We start from the raw sequence: 13,596 nt of genomic DNA on the forward strand, positions 1-13,596 counted from the left end.
TCTTCCTGATTGGGAGTCTTCGCATCACTGGGACGCTCTGATGTTGTACGATGATTACTTTAGTACATAAAGTAACTTGAGATGATTTTTGATGTGTACTTGGGTTAATTTCACTTTGCAGCCAGTCAGAATTTGGCCTTAATGTAGCATCCATCCCCATGGTTGTTGGGCAACACACTTTTTGCTTGTACAGGCCTGCACACAGGTTTGTGTCCTCAGCTTTTGCGTTGGTTAAATTCCCATAATCCTACTCCTAGAGAAGGCAGAGGGAGCCATAAATACAGTTTAATATCTTTGAGCGTTCAAGAAAACCAAGAAAAAACATGAGGAAACAGGAGAACCAACAGGTGAACCTTCTCGCCGTGAGGCGAACTTTTGCACTATTGTGCCGACCCATCAAAGTACATATTTGGCTTCATCTGTCCCACTCTCTTCTGTTTTCCAGTTATCCTAACATCCTTATTATGCCACTTGTTCCCTCCATCCTCCTCTCTTCCTCCTGATGTGCTGCTGACACGTTCTCACTCTGTCCACACATTGAAGATGTGCAGGGAGTGCTCACACATGTATGGATGAACATTGTCCTCACAGCACTTTTTTGTTGCTTAGAGACAGAAAAAACCTTCACTCACAGAATCATCTACCTCTTTGTCCAGTTCAAAATCACACAAAACACACACGGTACACAGTTCACCTGATCGACCTTTTATAGTCACCTGACATTCCTGGAAGTCTGTTTCTCATTAAATGAATCACAGTCAACTACTTACCTCCTTTTTTTCCCTTTTGACCAATGAAAAACAAATCAGTTTTACCCCTGTTCTTTTTATTCCTCGACCAGAGACGGCACCGGACTTAGTAGTCATTTTCACAAAACTTTATTCATCTTTACTCATCTTTACTCATCTTCATTTATCCTCATTTAAGCATGCATCTTCTAGAAGGGAAGACTTGCCAGGCTGGTGCCCCTCTGCAAAATCTTCACCCCTTTGTTAGTTACAGCCAGCTTTATAGAGGCGTCCCCATCATAAAACCCCCCCACGGTGTGCTGCAAACTCTGTGTCTGTGTCTATGTGAGTGCTCGTGAGTGAGTGTCCGTGACAGTTAAAAGACTGTGGGTGTAGGTGACTCCCTAGAGGTCATAAAAACCCATCTCCCTTCCAGACCACAGTTATCCAGTTACAAATGTTGAGACCTTTCACAGTTCAACTGGGGGAGGGGTCTTCTACAATCTACTCCTAACTTCATGACACAGTCAGGCCTTTATTACATTGAGGGCAGTGTCAGTGTCTCTACAATAATTCTACATTCTATGTTAACACATTTCTAAACTCTAAAATAAGCTAAACATTTCTACACTTGTCATTCATTCATTTATTTATTTATTATGGGAACAAGGAGTAAGACGATATTCTGTGGGAGAACCAGCAGCCCACACCAAGTATTTAACTTCTGTCAGAGAACTACAGTGAGGGTGAATTTAGTGTGTGAGAACAATAAACACACACAGGCACAACATTGAGGTTGCCCGGCCAAATATGTGTCAGCCTTGAGCAGTGCAGAGTTGTTCTTTACAAAACTACAGTCATTAGTAGAGGTATGTTTGCTGTTCTTGGGTTGCAGTTCAGGCATAGACAAACATGTAATTTTATACTTGAAACCCTTACATAATGCATTCCTTAGACCTCAGACTTGATGTTTACTTACCTAAACCCAACAGTGGTAGAGGTGGCAGGTCAGAAAGGATTAATATAAATCAATTTTGATGTTAAATCTTATAAAAGATTTTTTTTGTTATAAAGTTTGTCTTTAGTTTATGATGACATGTTTTTTTTAATATAGTTATTGACATAATTTTTTACATATCTGTGCCAAAAACTAAAGTGGCTTAAACTTGCATTCTTTCTAATGGCCAGCAGGTGGAGAAAAAGTCAGATTCTAAGAAATTCTGTAAGAAAATTACTTTTTTGATATAGTATCTCAGGTTTTTCTAAAAAAAAAAAAAAAAATTAAAAAATTATGGTCCAATTAGTGGAAAATAGAAAATAAATCGAGCTATGCTTTAGTGCATGTCTCTCTGTTTCTCAGTTTGAGCCTGGAATATATAAGCTTTTTTTAAGAGCAATACCATACATCACACAGTACCATACAAACTATGCAATGTCCACACTTTTAAAATGAGCAAAGTATGTATTTTATGGCTCTGTTATATATATATATAGCATGTGTTGGAAACACTGACATAGTTGTGGCTGAAATGCCAAACTAGTGGATGACTATGACCGTCTTTTATATACAGTCTACGGTCTGTCCATAGAGACACATCATCTATAGGCTGCTTCCAAAACTCTAAATTGCTGCCAACATTTGTTCGTATGATTGAGTCAATTACTGATTTCTGGATGTTGTATTTTTGTGCCAGAGCCAGAAAATTGTATTAATATATCCACCTTAAGCCGCAGCTTATTAAATGTACATCTCACTATATTTAATTTCTGCTATTGGTAGCTTTTAATAACATTGGATAGTAGAAGGACATTTGGAATACAACAGACATCTAAAATGATCAACATTTCTCAACTTTAACTTCCATTTGCGTAAAACAAATATGTATGAAACCCTTACTGCATTTTGCATTGCCCTGTATTACTGCTGTTGTGTGTTTATACATGCAGTGATTGATAAATATGAGGAACAAATTAAATTGAAGATTATACAGACTCAAGGCAAAGCCAAGAATGCAGGAATGATTTTTCTACTAAACACATTAGGGTTTAATATGTTTAACTGATTAGAATGCAGAATTTTTGAAAGCAAAAACAGGTTCAGTGGCCACACACACAGAGTACGCTCTGTCCTCCAATTACAATTATTTCCTTTTGCAAGGAGAAAAAAAAGGAAAAGTCCAGCTCTTCTCTTCAAGTCAACATCTGCGAAAAACACATAAATAAAATAAAAATAAAAATAAAAGGATGAATCAAAGTTTTTCTGAAGACTAATTGTCACATCTGGAGTGAAAGTCACTTCTCAAAGTTACCATATAGCATTACGAAAACTCTGATTACCACAAAACAAACTCAGGACCCAGATTCTGTTGAAAGAAATCACCAAGTGAATCTTTACTGGTTGCCTCTGTGTGGTAATGACCAGCAGCCAAACGGTAATGGCTCATAATGTTCCGAGGAAAATAGGGCAGCAATTGAGTTTTTTTGTTCGTGCATGGACAAAAGTTCAAACCCCACTTGTTGTTTTTTTGTTCCCCGTTTTTGACTGACTTTGATGAAAGTGTTTATTTTAGCTTCATGTCAGCCGTTCATATTTTCAGGAGAGGAGAAGCAGTGCGTTACAGCTAACATTTCAACAACTGGAGTGGTGGAAAGTAATTCAGCAGATGAACTCATCTTATCTAACATTTCTATAATTAGATCTCAGTTTTAAGGGCAATGTGAGCACATCAAAATTATTGCAAGTTAATAAACAAATATATGTATGTATGTGTGTGTGTATATATATGGTAAATGGCCTGTATTTATATAGCGCTTTACTAGTCCCTAAGGACCCCAAAGCGCTTTACATATCCAGTCATCCACCCATTCACACACACATTCACACACTGGTGATGGCAAGCTACATTGTAGCCACAGCCACCCTGGGGCGCACTGACAGAGGCAAGGCTGCCGGACACTGGCGCCACCGGGCCCTCTGACCACCACCAGTAGGCAACGGGTGAAGTGTCTTGCCCAAGGACACAACGACCGAGACTGTCCAAGCCGGGGCTCGAACCGGCGTGTATATATATATATATATTCCCACTAGTGCTGTCAGCGTAAATCTTGTTGAAATGACGTTAACGCCACAACACGGCAAATCTCCGTTAACGAGCTACCGCGGATCGCCCCGTGCATGGGGCTGGACGGCCAGCACATTAACGAGCTAACTGCGCTAACACACTAGCTCCCACCCATGTAATTGAGCATTGCGTGGCACAGCTGACATACTGTTTTACTTTTGTCCATCAGGGTCATGCTTCACATGAAAACCAAAATAGTTCCAAAGGCCAGATCTGAATGAGGGTGGGGGAGGTTCAATTTCGGGTAGCGTTGAGGCAGCTGCCATGTTGCAAAGAGCTTAGCTTCTTTCTCACTAGCTTGCGCTGTGCTCAGTGGATCTGCGCTCGACAGTGCAGCCTAGGCGGAGTAGTTGAACGCATATCCACTGAGCGCTCAACACAGACAACATCGTCAGAAGAAAAGTTGATAAAATAAATCTCAGTGGTGTTCATTATCCTTTTTAAAGCCGTATAAGCGCGGTTAGCTCATTAACGCGTTGACGCCATGCAGCCCCACGCACGGGGCGATCCGCGGTAACTCGTTATCGGAGATTTGCTGCGTTAATGCGGTTATGGTGTAACGTCATTTTAACGAGATTAACGCTGACAGCACTAATATATATAAGTGTGTGTGTGTGTGTGTGTGTGTGTGTGATTGACTGTGTGGTCACAGTACAGACAGTATGAGGTAATGGTTTGGGCTTGTATAAGATGCAATGAGATTCAAGTTAAGACTTGTTTAACAGCAGGCTGGCACCAAGAGGGCTCATACACACAAACTTTAGAAACACACACACAAAATAGTCGGATAACCATCAAGACGTTATTGTCAGCATTATGTAGAATGTAGTGAATCGTCTGGCCGTGTGCCTCTAAAATATGCCCTGACTTTGTCTCTCTGTGTGTGTGTGTGTGTCTATGTGTGCGCGCCCGTGTGTCAGAAATGGGAAGCCAGTATCTGTACATTTGTAATTACAGTCAGGAAATGTTTATTCATGTTTGATTGGGTGGGACCAGCTGGGACTTTGGGTACATTTAAACAAACTATTTCAACATCCTGTTTAAAGTCGCTTTCAGGAGGAGTGGAGGGAGGGAAGAAATTCTCTCTGAGGTGGACTATCGGCCACTTATGTAACACGAAATTTTGAAGCCTCTTTAAACTGATAACAGAGGGGAGAAAAGAGCCCAAGGTTGGCTTTAACCCTTGTATGGTGTTCGGGTCTGTGAGACCCGTGTTCAGTTTTTTTCAAAAGAAAAATTAAACAATTAATTATTTTTTCACGTGTAAATGTGTTGTGTCTTTCCACTCACTCCACTTGATTATAACTGATTTATTTATAACATTTTATATAAAAGAAAAACGAGAAGCACATTAATTCATAAATGTGATCTAACAAAGGTAAAGGGAAAAAATTAACCATGTTTGCTGTTCATATGTCTTGTAATTGGGATGAAGTAAACATCTGTTGAGTAATTTAACATAAAATTGTTTGATAGTGTTAATTTGGAAAGCCAAAACTCTAGCGGGTCCACCAGACCCATGAACACTGGCTGAGTAACAAAAATACGAACACCACACAAGGGTTAAATATACATGGCATGAATGTGACATGTTTTGGTGAATGGCCAAATTAATTTTTTTAATCAGTTCCGATCCAACTAAAGAAAAGCAACAATACTCTACAGACAGTATAACACTTCATTGTGGAAGGTCCCTAAAGCTCAGTAGCAATCCTGATTTCATGGCAGTTAAAAAGGATTTAAAAGTGTATTAGTATAGTAACATACACCCACTGCTAGTCAGGACCCTTTTGCATCACATTTTAATGGACTTTGTACCTGCTTACAATCAGTTTTAGACTTGTTAGGCAGTGCTACACAACACAACACAAAATAAGGTATAACATCTACATAGGGACAGAGGTTGGTAAGCTAAGAAGACATGATTTTCAAATGCTGTTTAATTAAGTCTATATCCAATTTAATCATTTAAACCGCAATCTCAGCAGGTCAGCAGACCATAATATTTACCAACATCTGGTACCCTTATCATACCCTTAGATATGGTCAGCGTTGACATATTTCATATAGAGCGTAACATTTTAGCTCTTGTAGCCTTCATATAGTTGCTACACAACTGCAAACTGTTTTGAAGTCAAAGGAGTTCCATCGTATCTGTTATACTAACCTGCCTACTGGAAATAATGATAGCACATTAACTCTTTCACGCATAGTGGTCACTACAGTGGCTATTCAAAGGCTGTTTTCTTGCATTTGTGCCAGTGTTGATGGTATACTTGCACATCAACCAGTACATTGGACAGTGATGTGTCCCTCCATACCAAATTCATAATTCAGATATGTAAAAAAAACTCATGTTTAAAAAAATGAAGTTCAAAAATCTTTTTTTCATGCCTGAAGATGAATAAAAATACTTAAGAAAAAAAATCCTGATTGAGGTTGTCATAATTCATGCATGAAAGGGTTAAAATGGTCTTATGAAGTATCTGTATATGAGAAGAAGAAAAGTTCGCAGTCATCTGCAAAATACCTGCTAATGTACAATTTTTGCATCCGAACAAAATTGGACTTCCTCATCGTCTAGATTCAGCGACTCTCATTAAAGAACAATCAAGTCTTTCAAGCTCTGTAGTTTCTCCATCTAGCAACGACCCTCACCCTTGGGAAGCTTAGCACTTGAAATATAAATTATTTGTATTTTTTATTTTAAAAAAGGGGAACCAGAGGAAGGTTAATGCATATCGGTAGAAAGGAAGCATACAGTTGGTGACTGTTGTTTTGTTTGAGCTGCAATGGTTAAAATGGAATTGCCATATCTGGTTAATATTGCTATCAGAAGAGAAATAAATCTGTGCACTGTTTTATAAATTTCCAACATTTTGAATTGAATTGAAGTTACCACAGTGTTTCCAAGTGTCTAAAATTCAAGTGGGAAGAATCATTGAGAAATTCAAAGAGAGCCACACAGTACAGAACAAGCCTGGCAGAGGTAAGAAGTCAAAGTGAGAAAGTATCTAAAGACCCCAGAACAGCCTACCTTCAAAATTTTTCACTTACTAAGAAATTTCACTTCTGCAGAAGAAACACCCTCAAACCAGGCTGAAGGTGAAGCACAACCTGGAGAAAGATTATGGTGAAGATCTGCCTCCAAAAGACCAATAGGAAGGTTACTGACTGGCCTGCATGACGCCCCGACTTGAATCCCAGTGAAATTTTTGAGGTGAACTGAAGATCAAGGTCTATGCAGGAAGACCAGCAAATCTAGAGAAGTTTGAAAGATTCGCCAGAGCAAAATAGTCTGGGAGTACTCGGGAGAGAAGGATGTGAGACTACAACAAATGATTGCACTACAACATAACTGTCTATTAGTATCACAGGGCCTAATCATTTTGACGCTGGTAGTTTTCGATTTTTCTCAGATTCATTTTGCTTCTGTGCAAATGTAAGCATCCAAAATAAAACCAGGATGTTTGGAAAAGCTGTGCTCTATTTAACATCGCTTGGGAAATACTTAAAAAAAATCATATTTGGAGGCTAATAATTATGTCCTCATCTGTAAAGTGGGTTGGGAAAACTGGGGCAAAGTGGTCAAAAAAACAGAAAACTTGTTTAGTCTCTAATTTTAGATTTAAGAAACAAGAGGCTTTTTTATGCCATAAACATTTTCAATTCTCTGGCTTAATGATGCTCTCATAAATGTCTGTTGTCCTTATGTATTTGTTTACTTTAGCCCATTAGACATTTACAGTCGCTTACAAACCTGCAAAGACTGAGTTGCACCTGACAGGTCGATTGTGTCACATTCGCTGTCTATTCCGAGACTATAAACCAAGACCAACTGCTTTTTTAAGGTATTAGAAAAATGTTCCAGCTTTTTGAAATGTTCGAAACAACAAATCAAGATGTGTCTTTCTTTTAGCGTGATGACTACCTTCAAAATTTTTCACTAGTTCAGGATCAGCAACTCAACACTCTGTCTCTTAAAGTGCAGTCCAAAGCTCTCAAGATGTGTTGCAAGGCAGGCAACATAGACAATGACTAAGAATTAATGTATCCTGTGGCCAGTTGTGAACACTCATTATGGCCAAACATACAGACAGTTTTTTAGGTAAACATGCCCCAAATATCCAGATGGCGACAGGTTTGACGTGCATCTGATGAGTTAATGGAGCAGGTGCTGTATAAAGCCAAAGATGTTCAATGTTCGTGCTTAATCACTGTTCCAATGCTAATAAGGAGAACTCAGTGGGTGTGAGACAATCATAAAATTTCTACTTCTTCTTTGCTGTTGTCTTTTTTAAATAACAAAGGGTAGAACATGCACAATCATTGTCATGCTTAAACCCATTCACAGCTAATTGCATTGGAGAGGAAACTGCGGTTGTTTGTGCAGCTAGCTCCACAATTTTAGGTACATGCAAGAAACAGAACTTTGTTTGCTCTCAATGTAATGAAACACACACATAGAAATGCTTTTGTCTTTGTTCTACAGAGTTTACAGGATAAATTGGTTTTGGTTTTTTTTTTACCTTTCCACGTGTACATATTCTGTTTACATACTTCCTGTGTCTCAGATTCAGTCTTTGTCGCTCTTTACAAATCCTATATACGCCTCACAGCCGGGGGTCTCCTTTAATGTGGTGGAAACACAGAAGCTTCAGATCTGTAGCTCTGTGTCACCTTAACAGCTAACGATGTGAACCCTGAGGCCTCACACAATGGCTCTGACGGGCTCCTCCTTGTTTCTTATATACCCAGCTGTTTATATCACAGCACCCTCACTGCACATACTCTCTCTCTCTCTTATTTCCTATATGAAGAAAGCGAGCTGGAATTCAGGAAGGAGGCCGTTTGTTTCCCCACGGAGCCCATTTTCATTACCAAGAGAATAGGGCTCAGAGGGCGTGGTCTACAGCAGTGTGTGTGTTGTTTTTCGCCTCTGTATGTGTGTGTATCACAGGAAGGGGTTCTATGGAAGTAGGGACAATTAGTGGTTGTCACATAGCAATCTGTATTGTTTTTCTTTCTCTACTCAGGGAAATTTGAGACAAAATCCAAAGTGTCTTGTGTTTTTAAAAATGGGTTAAATTTACAACTAAGATTTTCTCTCTGATTAATAAACAGTTCATGTTCCATTTATTGTTTTCTTCTAATGTCTTGATTTAGGCAGATGTGATGTGAAAAAATTGTGAAAAACAGAATGTTTGAACAGCTGGTGGGCGGGGCTGCTGTGCTCAGCCAGAGCTGTGTACCTGTGATGATCATATGAGAGGCTCCAGGATATCATATAGAATCAAGAGCAGAAAAACGGTTTGAAAATGGAACTTTTGGCTTACAGCGGTTCTTCGTACATACAGCGACCTCATTATTTGAAACGTTTGAAACATATTTAAAATGAACATCCGCCAGTGTAATAATTTTCATTAAACAGAATATAAAGAAAAGAATAATAGGTTCCTTTTAAGTTTCCAAAAAATATGTAACAGAAGATTTAACAGTTAACTGTAAACGATTTCTGCGTAGTTTCCAAAACTCAATTAATCTAAAGTTTTGAAAATATTCAAAAGCAAGTGTATACAATGTATTTTGTTTTAGTGACTGTATATGATTTATGAGTTTAAATTATTTATTGTTAATGGATAAATGTAAGAGCACTAGCTTAAAATCAAGAATCTTAAAAGAGGAAGTGCTGCTCTGTTATTGCCATGTTTCATTCACAAAATTACCAACATCAGTGAGTTATGTTGATATTTTTGCCATTTTCGAATTGAAATATTTACACACTTACTGAATAAAGTTCTTTTTCACTGTCTTCCCGCAGGACCGCTTGTTCTTTGTGATGGAATATGTTAATGGAGGAGACCTGATGTTTCAGATCCAGCGATCGAGGAAGTTCGATGAGGCACGATCTCGTTTTTACGCCGCCGAGGTCACATCTGCCCTGATGTTCCTGCACCGACACGGAGTCATTTACAGGTAACCGTGATGTGCTTGTTCGATTAACAGGAGACGTAAGAGAATTTCTGAAAAAAATCAAAGAATGAAGAAAACTGCAGCAAAGCCTTCCTTTCCTGAAATGTACATTGGTCTGAGTAGGTGTCAGAGCGCCCATGTTCTAACAACACATAACATGTTTCCATTGTTTGGACAGTCATTCAGGGGTGGGTGATTCACAGAATCACTGAGCACGTAATTTGTGAACTTTGTTGTCAAACTGCTCAGTGGCTGCACATCATTCTGCTGGTTTGAAAGTTTCTGAATGCACGAACCATAAAAGGTGGAGTGGTAGGTTTGAAAATATATTTAAGAACCTTTAAATATGTACTTTTGAGTTTCCAAGGTGGAAAACACAAATGACCAAATACTTTACAACTATTGCTTTGCTTTGATACATATGCAGCACAGTAATTAAAAAACATAAAATCTTGTTAAAGTAATATTTTTCCTCTGTTCCAAACGTAGTTTTATCTGTTTATTGATAGTGGCTTTGGGGCAAGAACCAGTCCTTTTCAAATTTTGCTATACGGTGCTAGGTAACCATTTAATTTTGACAAAAATGCTGCATAACATCTCTTCTGTGCAGTTTGCATGCTGTCGCCATGCTTAATCTGGTTTACCTTTCTATTATTATTTTGTCATTGCCCTTGGCTAAGGCACTAGCATTTGTCCAAAGTTGGTACATCAGCACTGCAGTGCAGCAGTTTGTAATGCTTAAAGTCAGAGAATGAATGGAGAATCAACAACTGCAAACTTTATACAGTTTGTCCTGAACATTTTCTAAACACTTTAGCAACGACAATTTATTTATTGTAGAGTCATTTATTGCATGATTTATCAGCCAGTGATGGCGATGCTGGTAGCTGCATCCACCCCTGTATGTAGAAGTGTGTTCCAGTAAGTCTATCTAATATATTATCTGTTCTGAATGTATTTTCTGAGTAAATACTGGGTGGATGAAAAAAAAAAAACACTTTGGTGTCTTTGAGAATAATAGTAAAGCCGTGATTCTCTTCAAACTCAAAATCTTGGTAACTATTTGTTAAATACCAAGATGTTTGCATTGCAAAAACCTAAAAAAATATAAAAATATGGAAACTCTAGGACAGGGAAAAATTTAAATAACTGATTTTTGGTAGTCTCAGTTATATTCACCAGCTATGTTTGACCAGTGTTTGATTGTTTTTTTCTAACTTCTTTCCGTTCAAGCTAAACTCAAGTTTAGTTCAGGCATCATCAGTCTTGGGCTGCACATTGTTAGCTTTGCAAACAACCACAGAAAATCTTAATTTTCCAACACAAAGCCCTATTAAGATAGAAAGTGATTCACTCAGTGGGGGTTGCTTTGTAGCTGACAGTTGGTAACTAGTGCACAATCATTTAGGTAGATAACTCTCTAATGGATTTATTTCTCAGTCACATGTAAATCAGTGGTTTTCCTACTGATAGCTGCTTCAGTCATTTGCCTCACTTCGTGTTGCTAACGAATACTTTACCCGGTGATGGCAAGTGAATGTTTGGGTTTCTATACCACTGCTAGTTGGTTCTGTGGAGGATGGACACCCTTTAAGAAAAAACATCCTCAAGCTTCATCAGCTGATTTACAGTAGGTGTAGAACAATTAAGCCAAATATGTGAGTGTAGTTAAACTTCATCCAGGCATGTTGAGTAGCACTGATGTCAGGTTGGTTTGGATCCTTCAGAACACCGACTGAGAGAGGAACAGCTCATTTTAACACAGTGTTGCTTGTTGTCGAGTACTCACAGAGTGTTCTTGTGTTTGGTCATGACCCTGGAAGTGCTCTGCGTTCATACGTGTGCTGAGATTACCTCACTGTCCTTTTGCTCCAGGTATTTTCTATCTGCATGGATCCATTCAGTCATAATATCATTGTCAACCAATAAGAAACACACAATTGGTCCTAAAAAATCCACACAACTTGAATCATAACACCATTGTGATGGATGGAGACTCAGAGACGATTTTGGTTGTTTGATCCAAAAATATCACTGATGGAAGAAAAGCATGTTGTTCTCTCTGCTGTTTTCCCGGATGAATGTGAACTTTAATTTGCTGTTTAGAGTCTCTCATCATGCAACCTGTGCATGAGTTTGCATGTGTTTATGTCGTACCATCTGTGGCATGTTAGCAGAGAGAATTTTTGTTTATGGCTTTAAGTTTCCAATTCCCTGACACCTGTATGATCCTCCCAACAGCAAAATATTTAAAACACAGGCTTGTTGATATAAAACATTTTCCTTAGTTGAAACCTGATGTGTCCTCACAGCAGTCTGTCCAGCCTGAATCTAGACTAACAACCAGGTCTCTTTGAATGGTGCCGTGAAAAAAAAAACTGTTGAAATGTTCTGTTGTATGTTAGAAAATACACTCACTGTAAGAATCCAGAAAGAATAAATATATATATCTGTATACTACAAGCGTCATTCACTATTGACCTTCCAGTCTTACACGACCCATAATTTTACCTCCTGAAGCACAGCAGCCTCCATGTGCCCCTTCCTTTTTTAAACATTTCCACATGTCATCCTTGTCTAAGACCATATTTGAAAATATCATGTCCATATACTTGATCTTTTTTAAGAAAATGTCCTGCAACTTTCAATACTCCCACTTTCTAAACATATTTACATGTACTTTTCATTAAGAATTCATAAATACTTTTATCATTAGAAATAAAATGTCTCTAACTTGATGATGACAAAATTCTGACATGTTTGCTTCAAACATCTCAGGCCAGTTTCTTGTCAGTTAATTTAATTTAAAGATTGAGGCACATCTCTGATATTCATATTTCATCTATAAGCCAAACGAGTTTTTTTTCTCACTGTTATCTTAAAAGTTGATTGTTCCACAGCAGAAAAGATCAGTGCAGCAAGAGAAAAACAAATAATATTTAAAAATGTTAAATTCTGATGGGTCAGAGTTGAGTGGAAGGTTTTGCATACATGGAAGATGTATGCAAAAGTGGTCAAAATTGAACCCTAGAAGGCTATGTGAAATCAGGCAGACTGTCAAAACCTTCACAGTGTGGAGACTGTCAAGGTCTTAGGTTGTTCCTGTCAATGATAGAGAAAGAATACCACAACAGCTTTGACCTATCTGAAAAGAATTACATAGCCCTGATTATTCCACCCTGCCAAGGTCGGCCAAAGAGTATTGGGATAGTAGTAAGTTTCTATTCAGTTTCAGATTCACCCTGTTTTGCTATGTGATGAACTCTACAAACTGAGCAGAACAATGAAAACTGTTTCATTGTTTTGTCTATTCTCAAAAAAAGTCTCAAGAAAAGATAAGTACACTGGCTACTTTTACTTGTCTTGTTTACAGGCTGGCTGCAGGTTCTTAAAAATCTTAAACACCCATTTACTGATAAAAGAGTTTGTATGAATTCTGCCAGCACAAACATTTCAGAACTGAATGCTACTATTTTTGACCCCTCGACACATTTAGATCACACAGTGCAACGGCACTGTTAAGAGTGTGCTATTTTTGGAGTGGGCGAGAAGATTGGACGAAATGTAAAAAAAAGCTGTTTGCCAACTAACAAAAAACAAAATACTTGGTAGTTGACAGGAAAAAGGACAGATGTGAGATTTGCGAGGAAAACTATACTTTCAGTCTTGGTAGTTGTTTGCTTATCAAACTTAGGACAATACGGTGACATTAGCAATCAGGATAATTTGTAAAATTTACCAAATAATTGCATTTTACCTTGTTATTCTGAACC

The 13,596-nt window shown here is 38.2% G+C and overlaps 1 protein-coding gene across 1 annotated transcript in view; it reads left to right on the forward strand.

The window, feature by feature from the left end:
• LOC146619644 (protein kinase C epsilon type-like) overlaps positions 1–13,596 on the forward strand; it is a 92,004-nt gene that overhangs the window by 64,020 nt on the left and 14,388 nt on the right. The window contains exon 11 of the mRNA XM_085369602.1: positions 9,672–9,826. Coding sequence (XP_085225728.1) covers positions 9,672–9,826 — 155 coding nt within the window. The remainder of the gene's footprint in view (positions 1–9,671; positions 9,827–13,596) is intronic.

This window comes from Diplotaxodon limnothrissa, linkage group LG13 (genome assembly GCF_057381915.1).
Source record: "Diplotaxodon limnothrissa isolate DT_005_m linkage group LG13, D_limnothrissa_male_GT1.1, whole genome shotgun sequence".
In the NCBI taxonomy this organism is placed as follows: domain Eukaryota; kingdom Metazoa; phylum Chordata; class Actinopteri; order Cichliformes; family Cichlidae; genus Diplotaxodon; species Diplotaxodon limnothrissa.